Raw genomic sequence first — 22558 nt, 5'->3', positions numbered from 1 at the left:
CACATGGTGGCTCACAGCCATCTGTAATAAAATCTGATATCCTCTTCTGGTGTGTCTAAAGACAGCTACAGTGTACTTATATATAATAAATGAATCTTTTTAAAAATGTGTATGTGGGGTGTGTGTGTGTGTGTGTGTGTGTGTGTGTGTGTGTGTTGCAGGGTGTGAATTAGACAGCTACAGTGTACTTATATATAATAAATGAATCTTTTTAAAAATGTGTATGTGGGGTGTGTGTGTGTGTGTGTGTGTGTGTGTGTGTTGCAGGGTGTGAATTTCTGGGCATCGGCTATGCAGCAATATAAGAAACTTTTGTCTCTGGGAAGACAGGGTGTGAGCATGTAGAAAATTCTAGTAAATGTACTTAAGGAAGGTGCTGAAAACAGAACCAGTAAAGAAGTAGGTATTTTGTTTGTTTTTGATTTTGAGACATGGTGTCACATAACCTAGGCTGGCCTTAATCTCCTGATCTTCTTGCCTCTACTTCCCCCCAGTGTTGAAATGTGTATAGCCATGCTTGGCCAAAATTAGACATTAATATATATATTTTTTTTCTCTCTTAATGAACACATAATAATTTTACAAATTTTTTGTTGTTTCTTTTTTTTTTTTTTTTTTTTTTTTTGGTTCTTTTATTCGGAGCTGGGGACCGAACCCAGGGCCTTGCGCTTCCTAGGCAAGCGATCTACCACTGAGCTAAATCCCCAACCCTGTTGTTTCTTTGAGTTAGGATCTCACTATACATGTAGTCCAGGCTGGCCTCAAACTCATGATCAACACTCCTATCTCAGCTACTTGAGTCCAAGTATGATGGACAGTGACATAAAACCCTGTCTATGAATGAATGAATGAATGAATGAATGAATGAATGAATATTAAATAAAAGGAGTCAGTGGTACATTCTTCCATACTTATCCCTGTCTCAAAGAAGAAAATCCCCAAGACAAATAAAAGCAACAACAAAACCGAAAACATGGGTGTTCAAAAAAGCACATAGTGCTCTTGTAGAGGACCTGAGTCCTGTGTTCAGCATCCATGTCAGCTGGCTCACAACTGCCTGTAACTGCAGCTCTAGGGAATCTGATGCTCTCTTCTGGCTTCTACTGGTACCTGCATGCATGTGTGCCTCAGGTAAAATGACTCTCTGGGGCTGAAGAGATAGTTCAGTGATTAAGAGTGCTTACTGCTCTTGTAGAACACCTGGGTTTGGTTCCCAGCAAACACAACCATCTGTAACTTGAGTTCCAGGGATCCAATACCTCTTCTGACTTCCATGGGGACATTCCTGCCCACACACACACACACACACACACACACACACACACTCACACACACACAGACATACACATGCACACACACATACACACATATACACACATACACAGACATACACACAGACATACACACACATGCACACTCACACATATAAACTCACACACACATACACACACATGCACTTCACACTCACATACGCACATATACACATATAAACACGCACACACAAATATACACAGACATACATACACACATAAATACACACATATACACACACATACACACACATACACACACATGCACACACATAGACATACACACACATACACACACATGCACACACACGCACACACATATACACAGACATACATACACATACACACACACAGACATACATACGGACATATGCTCATACACACACATACACACACATATACACACATACACAGACATACACACAGACATACACACACATGCATACTCACATACACATACACTCACACGAACACACACATATACACATACACACACATGCACTTCGCACCCACATACGCACATATACACATATACACAGGCACACACACATATACACAGACATACATACGCATACATACATACAAACATACACATACATACTCACACACACATATTAAATAGATGTGATTTTGAAAAGATGGTAAGTTTGTGATCTCTTTATTCTAATGCTGATCTGAAGTTTAAGTTAAACTGGTGTCCAGTGTTCTTCTCTTCCAGTTGAGCAGCCCTAAGGGAGAAGCAATCTACCACTGCTTGTCGGGAGTAGGGAGTGGGCTATGTCATCAACAGGACACATTCTACCTAGACACCCATTCTTGTATCAGTTTTATGGGTTCTATTGGAAGGAAAGTGGTTGGTCTGCAGAACTGAAAACCCCATGAGGCTGCACTGGACTAAAATGCTTGCAAGCCTGTCTCAAATGGAAGAAACCAGCCTTGGAGTTTGTTCTCTGGCCAGTGCACATATCTATCCATGCCTGGAGCAGAGGAAGCAGAAATTTGAGATGGCTCCCAAGTTCTCTGCTACTGCTTGGCCTTCTTGGCCTTTTCAAAATTATCCAGGCCCCAGATCTCCTTCCTGTTTAAAGACATAGAATGGGACCAGGGAGAAAATGTCCCCCGAGCAGGCCCTTGTCGGGGAGGCAGGAGCTGACTGAATGCTGACAGGGACCTTTGCTTTGTACCTTTCCTGCTGTGTCCAACAGAAGTGCTGCTCAGCTGCCTGGCCAGCCCCATTGTCCTTTCCTCAATGTGCTGAGTCCAAGGGCTTCCCTGGCCCCATGGCCTGACTCCCCTACCCCTGGGCCCAGAGGCAAGGCCAGAGGGACAAGTCACCCATAAAATATGGTTGAACACCAACCAGCCCCAGGTTGCATGCACACGCACACACACTCACATACATGCACTTGCACAAGCACACAGGCAGGGTGCTGATAGAATGCACAAATAATAAAGAAAATTACTAGAAAACTGAATAACTATGGTCTTTTCCAATTCAAAGAAAACATTTATCTGACTTTTTTTTCCCTAGAGTCTGTTCCTATTTCTTCTTGTCTCTATGAGACCCTAGCATAAGATGGAATCTTATTTGACACAAAAAGACAGTTACTCTTTGCTGAGTTCTGAGTATCTAACACTGCCTTGATCACATCAACTGCCTTGTCTGACAGCTGTAGGTGGGCCAGCAGTGATCATCCAATGCCAGGCACCAGGCCAGAGAGGAAACAGCATGCTTGTTGCAGTCAAATAGACATGGGTTGAATCCCACTAGATTTCTTGGCTTAGAATCTAGCCTTCCAGTTACTCAGTTTACTCATCTGTAAAATAATTGCAGCATTGACCCATTTCATGAGGCTATCCTGAGAGGATCAGGAATAAAATGCCAGACTCATGGTCAGTGTGCTCTGTGCTGCAGTTACTAAGGATGAAGGATGAACAGGAAATTGTGAAACTCAGTCTGGGAAGAGATCACATACTGGTTCCTTTCTACTCCTTGGGTAACCCTGGCCCTAAACTCCCTGAAAAGAGATGGGACTGGGAGCTGGGGTTTCCCGGCTGCCCTGGAGGTAAGATCCATGTAGGACAGGCAAAGCAGAGTCTCAGATAACAAGGAAGGAGAAATGGTCCTCATCTTTGTGAAGAGACATGGCTCAGGACGAGAGAGAGAGCTGGATATACAGTATTAACATACACAGGCCCTGGGATTGATTCCCATTATCATAAAAGAAGCCACAGCTCTTCAAACCCTTTTTGAAAACTTGGTAATTATCACAGGAGACCTCACAATCCTCAAGTTTCTGTGACATGAGGTGATAAAAGAAAAATGATGTGTGTGGTGTGGGTGGGGTGGGGATGGGGGTGGGGGTGGGGGTGGGGTGGCAGCCTCAGAATTCTCGGTGGACTTATGCCGATGGTTTGCACACTCACTGAAACACACACAGTCTCCCATGCAATGATTTTGTGTTTCCATTTCCTCTCTAAAATGAAAAATTAACCAAGTCAGTCTTTATTGAATCAACAACTCATTCGAATATAAAACTCTCCCCAAAGATCCTGATAGTGAAAAAGAGCCCTAGGCAGTGCAGGCTGGATGAGAGGCTGTGCACAGCGGGGTGCCACGCAGTGAATTGTCACTCTTCCAGAGTCTCGGGACACATTCATTTTCTCAAAATGGACTTGCCAAGCTAAATAGTAGATGCAGATAATTATGTCATATTTATTTTTCAAAAATAACTGTTTTCACGTATATAGTTTTTCAAGACAGGCTTTCTCTGTGTAGTCCTGGCTGTCCTGGAACTCACTCTGTAGATCAAGCTGGCCATGAACCCACAGGCCTAAACTCTGCCTGGAATTAAAGGTCATCACTGCCTGGCTAATATAAAAATATAAAATGCATTCTTGTTGCTTAAAGTTCAAAGATTACAGAAAGATATATTGTGAAAAATTTTGTCCTAAATCAAGTGACTCAATTCCCTCTTTTGGATCCCAAAATTTCTAGTTTCTAAAGAAATTTCTACAAGGTGAGGCCATCTAAACCAGTCCAGGGATGAGGAAATGAAAGAAGAAATAGTTGACCAAAGAAATGTCAGTCTGGAAGGGAGAAAAGGACTAAGAAAAGGAGTGTGTGTGGAGAGGGGAGCAAAATGGCTCAGCTGTGCTGGTAAAGATGCTCCCCGCTAAGCCCCGCAACTGAATTTAATCCTTGGAACACACATGGTAGAAGGAGAGAACTGACTCTCACAAACAAGATGTTCTCTGACCACGCGCACGCTTGCGTGCACGTGCAGGGACACACACACACACACACACACACACACACACACTAAATACACATACACACAAAGTGATATCAAAAAAATTGTCCAGGTTATTAGCCCCCCTTTTTTTAAAGATTTATTCATTTATTATATATAAGTACACTGTAGCTGTCCGCAGACACACCAGAAGAGGGCATCGGATCCCATTACAGATGGTTGTGAGCCACCATGTGGTTGCTGGGAATTGAGCTCAGGACCTCTAGGAAGAGCAGTCAGTGCTCTTAACGACTGAGCCATCTCTCCAGCCCCCAAAATTTTAAAAGTGAACTACAGTATTAAAGTGAATATTTAATTTAATAATACAAAGTGAGATTCGGGTCTACATGTCGACTGTAATTGAACTTCGTTCCTATCCAGCTGTGTATAGAATAATAGAGTAAAGAGCTTTGAGAAGATTTATGTTTTCTCAAAAAGGCTCAGTTTTATAAAAATACTTTCACTTATTTATTTTAGGTGTTTTGTTTTATTGTTTTTGAAACAGAGTCTCACTATATAGCCTGGGCTGTTAAGGAACTTAATATATAGACCAAGCAGGGCCTGAAATCATAGAGATCCAACTGCCTCTGCCTCCTGAGTGCTGGGATCAAAGGCTTGCCCCAAAACTCTTGGTTTTTCTCTGTCTCTGTCTCTCTCTGTCTCTGTCTCTCTCTGTCTCTCTGTCTGTCTGTCTGTCTGTCTGTCTGTCTCTCTGTGTGTGTGTGTGTGTGTGTGTGTGTGTGTGTGTGTGTGTACACATACATATGGTCCATTTCGATGATTCTGATGTGTTTTATAGAATCTTTCAAGACTGTCAAACAGGATAGGGCCAAGCATTCACTATAGAACACTTCTGTCCTTAGTTCCCAGCCGCTCTGAGAAGATCTCCCTAGGCAGCCAGCCCTGCCCAACAGAAGGGCCTCTGCACTTCTGGAACCCTAAACAAAGCTCTGAGGGACACCTCCCCCAGTAGGCTGAGCCACTAAAGCTCTGGGGATCAGGAGAAACAAAGAGAGAGGGGGAAAGAGAGTGCTGACAGAGCTGCTGGCCATACTCTGCAGGACTATAAAGAGGGGATCCGGAGAGGAAGCTGCACCAGATGGAGACCCAGACTGTGCAGCGGGAGCTGGGTGAGTAAGACCTTGACAGTGCCTTTATCTTTCCTTTCCTTGACAGACAGATGCAGAGGAAGAACCAGTTGTATCCTGCCTAGAGGTTAGAACCTGTGGGAGAAAGAGAAAGTGGGGGACAGCTTTAGTAGTTGCTTTTGCAATAACTACATTCTTAGAAATCAAGACTGGGCATCAGCAGGTTATTGGACACAGGATGGGTGTAGCAAGGAAGAGATGCTGCTTATTTGGAAGCTCCACATAGAAATACCAAAATTTTCATGCATTAGCTCCTGGGCTTGATGCCCGAGTAGAATCCTCCATGTTGATTCTGGGTCTACAAACCTGATATGCATCTGCCAGTCTTCTTTCTCCCTTTCCTTCCTTCACCCTTCTCCTCATTGGACCGCTAATGATAAGTGCTTAACTTCTTTTTTTTTTTCGGAGCTGGGGACCGAACCCAGGGCCTTGTGCTTGCTAGGCAAGGGCTCTACCGCTGAGCTAAATCCCCAACCCCAGTGCTTAACTTCTATCGCTGTTGATCCTCATACATAAAATGGGGTAGTGATGGTATTTGACTTGTGCTGACTTGATATTATTCAAGCAATGCAGGGTCTGACATCGAGTAAGCCATTGGCTTTTCAAGACAGGGTTTCCCTGTGTAGCCCTGGCAGCCTGAAAGTCATTCTGTATACCAGACTGGCCTTGAACTCACAGAGATCTACACAGTACTAGGAATTGAATCTGAGGGTTCACACCCATGTTGAGCAAGCACTCTAGTACTGAGCTATATTCCCAACCACACCTCCCCCTCCTTTTTTGAGTTTCACTCTGTAGCCCTAGTGAGCCTGGAACTCACAGCCCTTACTTATTAATTTGAGACAGAGTCTAAGTGATCCAACTAGGTCTTGAACTTGCAATCCTCCTACCTACTATTTCAAATAGCAGGCATTAACTTCAAATTACTCTCTGCCCCATCTCACCACAGCTTTAGCATGAGCCTGTATCAGTCACACAGGAATGTCCAGCCCTGCTATGGAGATGCTGACCCAGTGTATATTCAGTAGTGATATAGATGAGTACTATGATGAATGCTGAAAAGTGAGGGAGAAGTCAAACTCTGCAGGCTGGAAAAGGCAGAAGGGTCTTGAGGCAGCAAGGCCAAAAATCTAGGTCTATGAGAGAGGAGATGGCGGCATGGATATGCAGAATTGGTCAGTTTGGGTCCTGGGAAGACACAAAGGGTTGGAGTACAGGCTGCATTTTCATCAGTGACAGGTGAGGTGGAAAATTCTGACCCTGCTGACTGAATGACTAGAGACACGGAGTCTAGACAGTTGCCAGGGAGATGCAGGCAAGCAAGAGGACAGAAGGGATATTTATCAAGAGTACCATATGCTTTCACAGTTCTTTATCTGTATTACTTTTCTTTTCTTTTTTTTCTTTTTTTCGGAGCTGAGGACCGAACCCGGGGCTTTGTGCTTGGTAGGCAAGCGCTCTACCACTGAGTTAAATCCCCAACCCCTACTTTTCTAATCTTTATAGTGACTGTGTGTAAAAGGTTTGTTGATAGAAAACCTGAGGTTTTGATAGTAGCCCCAGAGGCAGGATCTCAACCAAAAATCTGGGACTGTAAGCCTCTTTTCCTCATTACTCCTGTGATATGGCTAAAGAGATCTATCTTAGTCACATCACTGGTATGTATCCTCTCTTCCAGAAACTCTTCCAACCACCAAGATGGCTCAGACCAACCCTATGCCAGGGTCCATGGGGCCATGGAAGGTAAGCTGAGCCAACCACATAGAAAATGAAAGGATCCAACAGGGCAGGGCTGAGGTACTGGCACACAGTAGCTTCCAGGCTGTACTTATTCTTGAGATAGTGCCCGTCCCAAAACCAAAAAAAAAAAAAAAAACCCAAACCAAAACAGTTCTGTAGGAGGGTCAATCTGACACCTAGACACTGTTGAAAGGCAGTTTTCCTGATGGGTGACTCTGGAGGTCCATGATGGATAGATGATGATGCTTGTTTCCTAGGCCAATTCTATCTTGCCATTAGGTCTCCCAAAGTCATGGGATGCAGGCCCCTCTTCTCAATCTGATGTTGGATTTGGTTATGAGCTGAAGTGGCAGATCCCAGGTCTGTCACTACTCCCCTAATACTTAATCCTTTCCTCAGTTGTCAACTCTGACCCAAGTTCACAGTTTGGGGAGCTTGTCAAATCAGGATCCAGGTTCTAGTTGAAAGGATGAAAAATTCATCACAATCCTCCCTTAATGCCTTAGAAGCAAATAAAAAAAAAAAATCCACAAGGTGCTTCCAGAAGTCCCAAAATCCTGACCTCTGGGTCACATAGGAACAGGACAGTTGGTGAAATCAGAGTTCACAAGGCCTTGATCTATGAATTGAATTCTGTGTTGTCCCTGGAACACTATTTCCATCATAAACTTAGCCTGAACATGTTAATGTCCACTGAGCACTGGTATCAACTTGAACCCCTTTTTGCCCTGACTACACTGGAAGAGACCTTATCGGGTAGCCTGGGTTATAGCTAGTGATGAAATCACAGGATAAACAGATGGTCTTAACTTATACCCCTATTCTTACTGCTGTACCTGGTTCTCTTCTTTGTCTCATTCAATCCCATTCAGATAACCATCTATGATCAGGAGAACTTCCAGGGCAAGAGGATGGAGTTCACCAGCTCCTGCCCAAATGTCTCTGAACGTAGTTTTGATAATGTCCGGTCACTTAAGGTGGAGTGTGGCGCGTGAGTATGAGTACCAACAGAGCTTCAGGACCTTTTCAGATAGATCTCGTTAGACATGGTACCATTTGAGTAAGGATCTAGGAAGATGCTCCCCAGATGCCAATCATTTCTTAGAGAGAGGTGTTTTATTTTTCTAAAGATCACTACATGCCCAATTAAGTAACTCAAAGCTAGGGGTGATGTTCACACCCCTAGCAGACCTGCAATGAGGCAGGACAGTAATTGTATGTATGCTTTTGTAGTCTATAAGTTACTTGTTTTTCTTCCCCGCATAAAATAGGGAAAGGAGAAAATCTTTTTCACTTTTCGAGACAGGATTTCTTTGTGTAACCCTGGCCGTCCCAGAACTCTCTCCAAAGACCAGGCTGGCCTCAAACACATAGATCCTCCTGCTTCTGCCCCCAAAGTGCTGGGGTTAAAGATGTGAACCACCACTGCTCTACTAAAAGAAACAATGGGGCTGGAGAGATGGCTTAGTGATTAAGAGCACTGACTGCTTTTCCAGAGGTCCTGAGTTCAATTCCCAGCAACCACATGGTGGCTCACAACCATCTATAAATAAAGTAAATAATTAAAAAAAAAAAAAGACTAGGTTGTTAATTTAGGATGCTCCACTAAGAAGGTGAAGTATGAACAGCAAGAGGAAGAACCTTCAAACTAATAAACAAAGAGAGGAACTGGAGAGGTGGTTCAGAGGTTAAGAGTGCAGGTTGCTCTTCCAGACGTCCTGAATTCAGTTCCCAGCAACCACATGATGACTCATAACCACCTATAATGAAATACGATGCCCTCTTCTGGTATGCAAAGATACATACAGGCAGAAAACTGCACACATAATAGATCTTAAAAAGAAAAGAAACAAGTACAGATACCCAGTCCCATCATGTTATTGCTCTTAGGAAGAGACTTATAAGCTCTGGAGCCATAGAAATGGTCACTGGATCATCAATCTGAAACTTCAGATGGGGGGGGGGTATCACTAAAATGGAAATAGAGCTTTGTTAATACACATTACTAGGGGCCCTCTATCTTCAGTGGTTATGTTCAAAATATATTTCAAAACCTGTTCATGAGTGTTCACTAGTGATAGTCCTGGTATTTTATCCCACTATAAGTACTCAAAACAAAAGAGGCCTTCTCCTTAAGGCCATATAGGTTTTGAGCACCATGAACAGCCACTACTTATTTTTGGCAGCTGGATTGGTTATGAGCACACCAGCTTCTGTGGGCAACAGTTCATCCTGGAGAGAGGAGAATACCCTCGATGGGATGCCTGGAGTGGGAGCAATGCCTATCATATTGAGCGTCTCATGTCCTTCCGACCCATCTGTTCTGCTGTGAGTCTGAAATTTCCACTTCTCTTGCATTGGGGTGGGGTAAGGATGAGGTCAGACTGGTATTTGTGTTGAATGTACTAGGATGAAAGTAAAGAATGAAGGATGCCTTTCCAATCTACCACTTGATATTCCACCTTATGCTAAAAAAAGAGGCTCTTCTTACTGGGGCAGGAAGCACATACTCAAGATCAAATTGTTAGTTAAAGGATGAGTGAGAAACTACTTACATGTACTAGAAAGTAAATTTATGGCCAGCTAAATTGGAGTGTGTTTAGGTTCCACTGAAGAACCAGGTTAATGTTTAAGTACAACTTCACTAAGTACTGTATAGGAAGGTCTTCCAATATCACTTCGCTACATTCATATGTAAAATTTTAAGATCAGGTATTGTTCAACAATTAGGTTGCATTCTAAATTAAGTCTTAAAACTTAACTCTATCTTTTAAAATGATGTAATTTTTTTTGTGAATTATACTATTTGCAAATAGAGAAGCATCTATTTCTGTTTCCGAGATCATATAAACTGCTTAACCATTACGAAATATTTTTTGCACTATTTGTCCACATTTAAAATAAGTAATTTCTTCCCGAAACTTAGGGAACAATTCATCATTCCTTTCAGTTCCTTAATAAAGTCCAGTTTTCCACTAAGCTCTCATTTAGGACTGAACTGGCCAAACTTGGTCTTTTTTTTCTAATTTTGAAAAACCTTATTTGTATTGCCATTTACTCATTGTTGACAAGAGTACCTGACTTAAAGGGCTAGCTCATGGTTTGAGTAGACTGAATCTGGAGCTGCGGTGAGGTAGAGCAAGGCAAACAAAAGGAATAGTGGCAGATATCGAGATCTAAGAACATATACAGCAGCTCACAGCCAGTTGTCCACAAATATTTTACTTCAGGAATAAGGTGTGCAGGAACTACCTTCTTCAGTACTAAATCACCATGTTCCCCCTCCAACATGGTGGCCCCATGACAGTCTAGGGTACCCAGCAACTTTTGAGTAAAAATGTTTATGCAGAAACCAACCAACCATTAGATCTTTAAGAGTTGAAAATGGTTCTGACTTTGGGAGTGACACTTGCCTGGGCTAGAAACTTATCAAATATGTTCTAATGATTCTTAGGTTTAGTTCTCTACCTCCAACTCAAAAGTTCTAACTATCTCTGTTTGGGATTAAAGGTGTGTAGCATGAACTGCCCAGCTGGATTTTCTCTTATAAATCCCTGTTAATCCAACAATGACATTATGCCAGAAAATGAGTTTAATACTAACTTGTTAAGCTAGAATAACTATACTACTAACGTCTTTAAACTTCTGGATTATAGAATCATAAAGAGTCTAAGATCACCATCTTTGAGAAAGAGAACTTTATTGGACGCCAGTGGGAGATCTGTGATGACTACCCTTCCTTACAAGCCATGGGTTGGTTCAACAATGAAGTGGGTTCCATGAAGATACAGTGTGGAGCGTAAGTACAAAATAAGATTGAAGCACACTTCAAAGATTGTAAATATTAAGACATCGGGGGTCATGGTTTACTAGATGCCATACACTGGCAAACTGACACTGATCTGAAATGCTTTGCTCCAGCTACCACTTACTCTATCTTCCTCAACTGGATATCTGTAGAAGCGGTTACTCTGACACCTCTATTTCTTTTCTATTTATTTTACATATTAAGTACGCTGTAACCTCTTTAGATATACCAGAAGAGGGCACTGAATCACATTATAGATGATTGTGATGTGGTTGCTGAGTATTGAACTCAGGGCCTCTGGAAGAGCAGTTAGTGCTCTAAATCACTGAACCATCTCTCCAGTCCCCTTCATTTTTTCATAAGGCTAATCGTCTATCAGTTGGGACCTACTAATGACATGACATTGAGAGGACTTTGGTTCTGGGGTTTATGTTCTTACCAGATTTAAAATGTAATGTACTTTGACTTTTATAGTTGGGTTTGCTACCAGTATCCTGGATATCGTGGTTATCAGTATATCTTGGAATGTGACCATCACGGAGGAGACTACAAACACTGGAGAGAGTGGGGAACTCATGCTCAGACTTCTCAGATCCAATCAATTCGCCGAATACAACAATAGTAGAGTCAAAGATTCAAAATTCCTCAAGCATGCAAACTTACTAAGCATTATAGAATTTTATGTTCTGCCCAGACACTGCATCCAAATGTTAGCACTAAAATCCACAATAAATGTCATTTAAAAAAAAAAGTGCCTTAGAGACTGATTCAAATACTTTGTACAAATCTCTTTTGTGGCTTTTGGGGTAGAGGGGGCTTCACTTTTTTTTTAAAGATTATTTTGGGGCTGGAAAGATGGCTCAATGGTTAAGAACACTGACTGTGCGGGGTTGGGGATTTAGCTCAGTGGTAGAGCGCTTGCCTAGCAAGCGCAAGGCCCTGGGTTCGGTCCCCAGCTCTGGGGGGGGGGGGGGGGGGAGGGAAGAGTAGAAAAGAGGTAAAGCTGGCCATGGGCATGTGGAGGGAAGGTGGGGAGAGATGGAGAGCAAGAGGGACAAGGGGAAGAGCAGGGAAGAAAAGAGAACAGAGAGCAAGAGAGGAGTAAGAACATGGCATAAACTTTTAATCCCAGCAATGGGGGGAGGCAGATGCAGGTAGATCTGAGTTTGATTGAGGCCAGCCTGGTCTATATACAGTGAGTTCCAGGACAACCAGAGTTATAGTATGAGACCCTGTCTCAAGAAAAGAGACAATAATCAGTTATCTTTAAGACTGAAGCTCTTTGCAACAAATAACATTTGGAAAATAGTTAAAAGCCACAAATCCTACCTAAATTTTCAGAAAGGAATTTAAAATTTAAAGTACACACAAAAATAACACAAACACCTCAAAAACTTTTAAATTTTTTTTATTCAACAATGTACACTTATTGTCTTATTTGATCTACAAATCTCAAGTTTTTCTGATAAAATAAGTAAATCTGAGTATGGTTGTAGAGTGTAATTTTGTATTTTTAAAACACTGAACATTAAGTAAGACATTAATAAAGGAAGATCATGTAACTGACACTTCCTTGGAATTCATAACATCAGCAACGGCTTTAGTAAATACCTAAGCAGTTAGTTATTTAGCAAAACAGTAAATTTCTGGTCACTGTTCTTCTATCTAGAAAAGACCTACTTTTATTATTTTTTAAACTGGGCAAAACAGGTATTGAAAAAAATTTCAGCAGGAAAGGGCCAACATCTTCTAACAGAACTGTAATGTACTAATTATCCTTTTCCAAAATTAAAAGGCAACCCAGTTCATGAATAAATGTCTGCACACAATAGATTACTTTAGTTCTCCAATACATTTACTATGTTGTTGCCATGCAGGCCAATCTGGCTTTGAACTCACAATCCTCTTGCTTGAGCCTTCTGGTTGCCAGGATTACAGATGTAATCAACTACTAACAGATATTCAAAATCCATCCAAGCTGTTTGCTACTGCCTTTGTTTTTAAGATTATGCATCACTGACCACATTTTGAAACTCTACTAGGTTTTGTTATAATCATCACTATGAACAAACAGAATTTGCTGTCTTTTCAAAGTCAACAAGATGAAAGTGAAGTAACCCTCTTTTAGATAGCCAAAGCTATAAAATGAAATATATCTTATATCTGGGAGCCTGGGGAAAACACCATTGGTAATGTCTTCTACTTAACTCATCTATGAATGTCCTAAGGAAATCACCAAAGTTCCTGTTATAAGATGAATGACAACATCTGGCCAGCAGATCTACACAACCTTGTAAGTGCACACCTCATGTAAGTGAAACTACTCAGTACATGCAACTGCAGTGAATTAACCAAACATGCCCAACTTCTCAACTCACTCACATCAGCTTGGGCTTTTTAAAATATCTTTAAAACAATTGTGTTTTGACTTTTAAACTGAATGACTTTAATTTCAAACTATCCAGTTAATCAAATTCATGTTAAAGCAATAAAGGTTAATAAAATGCTACCCTACCTTTAAACCAGCTTTAAGACATAAAATTGTCCGAGCTTCATATGGCAAAGGTCTTTCCTTCATTTTAGTTTGAATGACTTTCCATTTCTTTTTCATAAATATTCAAAATTTCACTGAGAAGCGCATTGGATCCAATGGTTTATAAAGCTGATACAACTGCCCTGTTTGAAGAAAAGCCCTTTAACAGATACAGACAGGTTAAGCTCTCACTTCAGCTGAACTTTATTCAGTGGTTGCCAGTTTTCCTCCCTTTAGTTCCACTGATGAGCTAGCCCAGAATTATAACTTTGAACCATGTTTCCAAAGATGGTAAAGCTACGAACAGCAAAATAATGACAGATTACTTTTGGTAATGACACACAGATTAAACTTTCAGAACATGTGCATAGCTTTATTCATCTACTTAAATCTAACCTTTCACGGAGCTTCGGCAAACTGAGTGTGCAAAATGCATTTCTAAAACGTAATGCAAGCAAAGCTTTTCACATTTACACTGGCAGGAAATACAGAAACTAACAAGTCACATTAGGGAGAGTTCAGATCTGTCTTTGTTTTTTTTTTTTTTAATGACAAGAATTGCACAGTTTATTATTTTGAGACAAGTGTTGTAGACATGAATATTTAAAATCCCTAAGCAAGGTGCTTCAACAATAAAATCTGTTGGAATGAGCCAGTAACTTGGAATAAAGCTCACAAAGAATCCCAAATTAACGTGGACAGCCATCATTTCCTGTATTTTTTGCAAACAATGCTTTTAATAATACCTTTTATAACACTAAAGGAGACAGCAAGCTGAAATTTTTTCAAAGCACACAAAGAAACGATACTATCACATTACTTGAAGGTGGTGTTGAGGGTGGGGGTAGGTAGTGAAGAACCTTTTTTACTATTTCCCACTACAGAGCAGCCACTAACTGACTAAAAACGGAGGGAAAAAAAATAAGTGAAAAAGCAAGTCACTTCCCCAGTTTATAAAAGAGTTCCAGTTTGACAAGATCTATAACTTTAAACAGAGAGCACCAGTTGGGCAATAGAATGAACATTTCAACTGCATAAAAATCAGTGAGGTGGTAAGAACCATCAACATTTCAGGCATTAATACATGGCCTTTCCAAAGTTAATATACATGCAAGGCACACTGATATAAAAATAGATCTCTGGCCAACAAATATATTAAGTAAGCAAATTAAAATTTTGGCTCTGTAATATTGGCAACATCAAAATATAACCAGATAGCTTTGGACCACACATCATTCTCATATTCCTCCACCTCATTTGGTGTCCTTCCTCTATACTTTTGGGTTTTTTCTCCTTCATGTTTGAGTATGTGCTTGCGAAGATATTTTACTTTGTCAAGTAGCATTCTTATATTTTACCTTTGAACATATACTAGAGAAGTAGAATAGTTGGGAGCTTGTTAACTAAACTAAATATGATAGGTGCAGGGCAACATTACTTCTCTGATAAAATTGTAACAAACAAAAAACAAAACGCAGCTTACTGAGAACTAAAAACAAATGAAATGATTTCCTCTAATTCTTCCCAAGTCTTTTTGAAGCAGAGGGAATAATAGAAACAAAGCTATAACTATTTTCAGTAGTAGAAGACACTTTAAGGCCAAAATATAATATTAACCAAAAATTTATTTCCTAAGTTACTGTCCCCTTCATAAGTCAACACAAACTACAGACTACTTTACTGACTCACTCCTGAAGAGAATAATAAACTCTGTTCACTTTTGTTAGTGGCTGTGCTACCAAAAAAAGGTATTAAAGCAACCTATGGTATATAGTAATGTTAAAAAGTGCATCACATTCTTGATTTTCAGTTTCCCATAGCAGCAGCAGCAGCAGCAGCAGCAGCAGCAGCAGCAGCAGCAGCAGCAGCAGCAGCAGCAGCAGGCGTAATCTAAGACAAAACAGTTGTTTTCATTCTAAAGATGCAATACCTAATGAAATGTATTAAAGATTGTGAAAAATTATCTACAAAAGATAAATGCAAACAGACTTAATAGACAAGAAGAACTTAAGGTATTCGTTCATATTTACATATTAAAACCATTTTGTTAACACCAAATCTTTACAATTAGTAAAAGAAATATGCATTTTAGGAATAAGAGATGTTACTAAAGCAGTATTCATTTTGGAGCCTTTGTTTAGCACCTGAGGAAAGGGGTCTAAATAGAAAGCTATTGTAATGTTGATCTAAGTTGTTTGGTCTGTAGATTAAAATGACTACAATGAAAGCAAAATTCAACTAGGGGAAACATTTGTAACTATTTCAAATAAGGCTGTTAAAATACATTGCCAGGTTTGGTGGTAACCCCAGCACTCTGGAGGCAGAGGCAGGCAGATCTGAGTTTGAGGCCAGCCTAGTATATAGAGCAAGCTTCAGGCTACCCAAGACTACACTGTGAAACCGGTTATCTTCCCCCTCCCCAACAAAACAAAAATTCAAACAGACACCTACATGTTAAAAAATGGCTTCAGAACTCTGGACAGAACAAAATTTTCTAAATAGGAAATGTTTGAACCAGCAACCCTACTACAGCTTAGGGTGTCTTTTGAGTTTCAGTCCATATCTGAGTCCTCATAATACAATAGTATAATACACTACTGCTGCTTTGCTGGGCATCTTACGGAGAACGAAAAACTCACTACTGCTGGGTAAAACTCACTACTGCTGGCATCTAATAATTGCCTCAAGATCTCTCTTAAAACTTGGTGAGTAGATCAGTCCTTGAGTGGAGTTGATAATTTATCTTTTTTTATACCTACAGAATGGTCTTGCAACTCACATATCTATATCTAGGTGTTCATAAGCATTTTAAGATACCCACAGCAGAAGCCCACCTTCCTCAACACAGAAATATATCAATACTTTTGAAGGGAAATCAGTAATGGCGTTCAGGCCTTATGTTCTTCTGGCCATCTTTAAGCAGCTACTTATGCTTTTACTCGTCCTGTGCTTTCTTCTAGGAGACTGGGGAAGTAAATCCCATCCTTTTCTAATACAGTCCTATCAAAAACCACTCTGGCAGGCATACATCAACAGGTCTTACAGAAATAATTCTTCACATATCTGGTCCACTACACTATACTAGTTTGACTGGTTAATATATAAAAGGAATTGTATCATTTGAAAATATGGTCAAGTGGCATAAAATCCTTAGCAATTAGCACACTAAGTAACTTGAGAGAAACCTCATCATCACCATCACCACATACAGACAGGTTTTTAAACTGCGCCAGGTCTTCAATTTCCTTGCATGTGCCCATCTGGTGCAAGTTCATATCACATGTCCTTAACCTTAACCCCCCCCCCCAAAAAAAGAATGCTTTTGGTGAAGGCTGGCAACAAGTCTAACAGCCAAGTGTGCAACTACTGTTGATGTGTCCTATTTTGTGAAGAAACAACTGCCTATCAGTTCAAGATTTACCTTATTTTCTCTAAAAACTGTCACTTGAAAAAAAATTACAGCACTGGTTTTTATTTTTCTTTTGCAGATTCAGAGTGGTAACTAGGAAAGCAGATTGAGGACAGGGGAAAAAAGGTATCACTACAAAATTTTTAAGATATTGGCTATCCCCTCCTAGGAAGCAGAGGGCAGGCTAGATAGACACCATAAAAACTTTATTGATGTGAAGGTTCATTACTAAGGTTAGCAGAAACACTATGCAATTAACTTCAGGCTGTTGAAATGAGGACGAATAGAGAAAAGATAAATACACCCTGTCTTTTGTGGGGAAGGAAGATTATTCAAGACTTTTACACAAAATTGAGTGGTGACGTAAAAACTACAAGACAAACTGAAAAGGAAATCATCACCCATAATTAGTTTCTTAGCTATTAAAAAAATAGGCCATGATTTCATCCTTAGTGCCATTTTTCTAGTACTACCCTTGAAGGATTTAAACCACCCGACTTTATTCCGTGTAATGAAAACAAATGGCACAAAATAAATACAAGTTTCATTCTCTGAATACTAATATGTCTTACACATTCATTTACTAATTCTTAGTATCTTCATCTTTCCCCAACATACAAGCACCCCAACATACATACATCCACACACACGTATCTTTTTCAGTCTTTTAAATGGAGGGATGTTAAAAATCCCCTCTAGACTGTATTTGGTTTATGCTACAGTACTAATACTCTGAGTTGAAGGAAAATTCTTTATACCGACAACATACTGTTATTTAAATGTGCTAAATTAATCACAGCTGATGTTTCTTTAGAAGCTTACACACAAAAAAATAATCAGAAAACAGATGAACTCGTAAGACATTTTTTTAATAAGTGCTCTGTAAGGAATTGTGTGAGGACCTAAGGAGAAAGATTGAGACAAGTATCAAACAGCACAAAAGATATCTGTCCCAAAGTCCTGCTTGTACTGAGGCAACTAAGTCCATTAACCCAATGTCCAAAAAATACTGACAGTTAATATGATGGACCATTAGGGATCCCAGAAAGTTTAAGAGACATTTCTAACTACTGTGTGTGTGTGTGTGTGTGTGTGTGTGTGTGTGTGTGTGTGTGTGTGTGTATACACACACCTCTAACCACATTATCAAGAAAATTTCAGTGGAGAAATCAAAGTGAAATGTTGCATTGTCTCATTTAGAGGAAGTGAGATTCTCAACCCTTGGACAGAGAAAGGGTACATTCTCTTTAGCTTCTCTGCACCGCAGCCTGAAAGTTATGGAAAAGAATTATGAAAGTGAAGGCCTTTAAAGGTACTAAGTATTACTTCTAAGTTAAAATCCCAATTCAGGAAACTGGATTTTTTTTTTCATTTTAAGTATGTTCATTCAACCTTGTATGCCATAAACCTAGGAAGTATTTTTTTGTTCTTTTGTTTTTGTGATTTGTGCAACAGACCAACTTTAAAATTCCAGGCAAGCAAAACGGACACTTAAAAAAAGTGGGGTAAGGATTCAGCCCTAAGGCGACAAGTGGTCACACAAGGCAATTAAACACACGGCAGAACTTTAAAACCTATAAAACAAACTGGAGCCTCGTTTTTCTTTAATCAAAATTTTTTTAACTTTTTGAAAATTTTTATTAAAAATTAAAAAAAAAAAAGGAACACAAAACACAGACTTTTCAGTTCAGTATGTGGCGTGTTGCATTTTCCAGTTTGCTCAGTGCTTTAAAGCTCAAGGATGCCTCACTGATGTACAGGGGCCTGAAGCATCCTAGCTTTTGGCAGGCAGGAGACTCAACCAAAAAGGAAAAAAAAAAAAAAAAAAAAAAAAGAAAAATAGGAACAAAGCTACTAAATGCAGGGCACATCTGTAAACATATTATACATTTGAAAATTACAATATCAGTAAAAGTGATACAGTTTACAGGTGAAATGAAACTATCTGAAACTGGCCTACCACAAGTTTCTGAACCTGGACTGATACAATAAGTTATTATATATTATGTATAAAAAGTTTTGTTTACATCAAGTGGAATTGGCAATCCATGCTTATACTTTAAAAAAAAAATCTAAGTAGGGCAGAAATCCAGACTAAAAAGTATTTTTCTCTGCAGTAAATCAAATAGGTTCTTTCATGAACATTTGTTAAAAACCTGAAATAATTAACAAAACCAGAAAATCCATCCATACTACAATCACTCAAAACTGGACATTTCTTATAAAACAAGAATAAAAAGTAACTACTTTGTCCCCACCCCCAACCCCCTCAAAGTGTCCAAGGGATCCAGTTTGCCTTTGTTAGACTGCAACTCTGTAAATGCCCTGCTAGTTTAACTTGCATTTGACATACATGGATACATTAATTTCTCTGTTGTGTGTGATATGATGCTACATCAGGCCAGAACTTGTAATTATGCCACTAACTCACCCAGTCTTAAATTGGACCCTTAGTTCGTTCGTTCGTTCTCTCTCTCTCTCTCTCTCTCTCTCTCTCTCTCTCTCTCTCTCTCTCACACACACACACACACACACACACACACACGTTTTAGCATGCTATACACAAGCACACACACACACACACACACACACACGTTTTAGCATGCTATACACAAGCCGCAGCACAACAGGATGATAATGCGATGATAAGACAGGGCTAATGCCTCTTTCTGCCCAAAATTTTCAGAATTTCACATTATTAAAAAACAAAAACAAAACCCAAACAAACAAACAAACAAACAAACAAAAAAAACCCCAAGCCCAATCTTGCTCTAATGATAAAATATATTAAGATATAATTAGAAATATGTAAGCTGAGAAGTAGAATTTGCCTGAAAACACACCTTCTACATATATAAGCAGTGTTTATTACCTCCTCACTGGCTAAAAAAAGACGGTTTTCATGAATTTTTTTTTCCTTTTTAGATTTTGCTGAGAAACTGAAATTAAAAGAATTTACAGAAAGGTACATAAGTTTCTCTTAAATGGTTGATGAAAAACAAGAAGAGTACGCACTTAGTGTTAGTGACAGAGAGCAAGTCTGAGCACCTACAGCAGAAAAGCAGAATGGATTTTTGCTCCCAGTTACACAATTACAATGGGTAATTATCAGCCAATTACTCGTTCTGCAACTTTTCCTTGAATGACACTCTTAGATTCTTCAGCTGTTAAAAGTCAAACATGTAACCAAAGTAAGTTAACTATGTACCCACAAACTATTCCAGGATTGTAAAACTTCAATGCCCTCCCCCTGTCCCCACCCCACAAAAAATAAAAGGAAAGGAACTATTTCCCCAACACCCCAGAGGCTGCACAACTCTTGGCAAGACATGCAAATCATTGGATTAAAAAAAAAAACAAAACAAAAAACAAACAACAAAAAACACCCCTGCAAACTTCAAGGCATTTATCCAGCATTCTCGCAGGGCTCAAAATAAAACTAAAAGATCAAGGGCGGAGTAGGGGAAAATGTTGAATCATTCTGGGTTCCCCGTGATTAGTGTATCACTTTAGTCACAGAACAAGGTACAGATACCTAGAAGTAAGTGGATTTGCCTTTCCAGTGGGTCATTTGTTGCCCAAGTAGATGACAGCAGGAACTTTAGAACCACGCTTGTTAAGTCTGTATTCATTAATCACTTGCATTCACACTTAAAAACAAAAACTAACAAAATAATAAAGAAAAAGACTATTCGGTACCGGAGATTAAATAACCATGTGTAGTCTCTTGAAATAAATTTGATTCCTTAAGAAGTCTAATTACTCTCAGTTGCCTTTTTTTTAAATAACTATATATATATATATATGTATATATATATATTTGTATATATTATCCTGTGATTCTACTTATGGTTCCTCTGCTGCGTTGAAGATCTAGGAGCATGAAAGCCTTGTGTCCCACATGAACGGTGGCTCTAATGCTGCACAAAGGTTACAAATAGGCAGTCTGGTCCTTCATTGATCTGGACTATCCATGGCTTCATTGTAAGTGATTATCCTTTTGGGATCTAGAGGCAAAGTGAAAAAGTAAACTAATTAAACAAATTCAAAACAAATCCTTCAATTAGCCCAGAAACAAATCCCAAGCAATCATTTAAATTGAAGACACTTCTGATTAAAATAAATTTAAAAGCCATTTTCTTTTTGGTATTATCCAAGTGTGATCTAGTTTCTCAACCCAAAATGTGGCCATTCAGCATTCCCAATAAATTCCCAACAATAATGTCCTCTAACACCCAGTAAGGGCTTCAACCTCTAGAGACTAACCATGTTTAAGTTCATTTCATAAGGAGTTTTCCTTACAATTCACTTGATTACAAAAGTAGCAAATATAAAAGCAAGGAGAAAGAAGCTCAAGTCATAAAACAATTTAATAGAGAAATTCTTGGGCTTATTTTGTTTAGCAAGGAATTTTTTGTTTTTAAAGTTCTGAAAACCTGCTATGGTAGCTGACCTTGACTGAACTCCTGTGCCAGGTGCTACATGTGTTCTCATGCCCTAGCCTAAAGTCTAAATTTATTTTAACTACAGTGGGATGGTTGACAAGGAATGGCTGGCTCAAATAAAATCTAACACCAAATATTTCATGGTAATAATCAACATCATCATACAATAACTAGCTTATCCCTAATCACTCAATTACTCTTTATTCCCCACAATATTATCTCTATCTTCAGCAAACATAAATGTAGGACCCAAGATACAGAGCACATGCCTAGAATATAAAAGGCCTTTGTCCAGTCATAGTTTGTGCTCCCTTCTGGAGATAATTACAATTTTATTTTATATTTACATTTATATTTACTTATGTTTGGCTATGTTTATTTTATATTTACATTTATATTTACTTATGTTTGGCTATGTTCATGTGTATGACAGACATGGCACATACAAAGGGCAAGGGACAACTTTTTTGAGAATTCTCTTCTGACCACCTTGATTGATATGGGTTTTGGAAGTTAAATTCTCATTTTCAAGTTTTGCAGTAGGCACCTTTACCTGCTAAAGCATCTAACCAGTAAAGATGATGAGGATTATAGCCTCGCTAGCCTTGATCTCAGAAAACAGCCCGACTCTACCAGGATTAAAGGTGTGTGACACTAAACACAGTATCAGTAGAGACAGTATTTTTTGTTCTACATTATTTCCAAGAAGTGCTGGGGTTGTTGCAATATATAGTCCAGGTTGGCTATTAACTTTTAAAAAGTTAGTATGCTTTAGTAAATAGGAAAACCAGGAAGCCAGGTGGTGGAGGAGCACATGTTTAATTCCAACACTTTGGGAGGCAGAGGCAGGTGGATCTCTGAGTTCAATGACA

General features: G+C 39.4%; 2 protein-coding genes across 5 annotated transcripts in view; one reads left to right on the top strand and one right to left on the bottom strand.

Moving 5' to 3' along the window:
- Window positions 1-5494: 5494 nt before the first annotated feature.
- On the top strand, window positions 5495-12050 carry Cryba1 (crystallin, beta A1). Of its 2 annotated transcripts, NM_013056.1 has the most exons (6): window positions 5698-5733; window positions 7430-7494; window positions 8364-8482; window positions 9678-9819; window positions 11148-11290; window positions 11774-12050. In NM_013056.1, exons 1-6 carry the CDS (start codon window positions 5703-5705, stop codon window positions 11919-11921), a joined length of 648 nt encoding a protein of 215 aa, NP_037188.1. In that variant the 5' UTR covers window positions 5698-5702; the 3' UTR covers window positions 11922-12050. The 2 variants fall into 2 exon arrangements, with proteins under 2 accessions (XP_017452534.1, NP_037188.1); XM_017597045.3 differs by lacking the exons at window positions 9678-9819; window positions 11774-12050 and having other exon boundaries at window positions 5495-5733; window positions 11148-11274.
- A 641-nt stretch (window positions 12051-12691) lies between these two features.
- The window catches only part of Nufip2 (nuclear FMR1 interacting protein 2), a 32860-nt gene continuing 22993 nt past the window's right edge, over window positions 12692-22558 (bottom strand). The window contains 1 exon segment of one of the 3 annotated variants that reach the window (NM_001427799.1): window positions 12692-21248. In NM_001427799.1, coding sequence (NP_001414728.1) covers window positions 21196-21248 — 53 coding nt within the window. In that variant the 3' untranslated portion in view covers window positions 12692-21195. 3 annotated transcript variants of the gene reach the window in all.

This window comes from Rattus norvegicus, chromosome 10, assembly GCF_036323735.1.
Source record: "Rattus norvegicus strain BN/NHsdMcwi chromosome 10, GRCr8, whole genome shotgun sequence".
Classification (NCBI taxonomy): domain Eukaryota; kingdom Metazoa; phylum Chordata; class Mammalia; order Rodentia; family Muridae; genus Rattus; species Rattus norvegicus.
The sequence above is the reverse complement of the archived record's forward strand: the minus strand, read 5'-3'. Positions and strand labels throughout refer to the sequence as shown.

Excerpts from the sequence above, each read along its gene's own strand:
- Cryba1 (NM_013056.1), top strand. The coding sequence starts at position 5,703 with ATGGAGACCCAGACTGTGCAGCGGGAGCTGG. Across the intron at positions 5,734-7,429 it reads GACTGTGCAGCGGGAGCTGG|AAACTCTTCCAACCACCAAG; the intron begins GTGAGTAAGACC and ends CCTCTCTTCCAG. Across the intron at positions 7,495-8,363 it reads GGTCCATGGGGCCATGGAAG|ATAACCATCTATGATCAGGA; the intron begins GTAAGCTGAGCC and ends AATCCCATTCAG.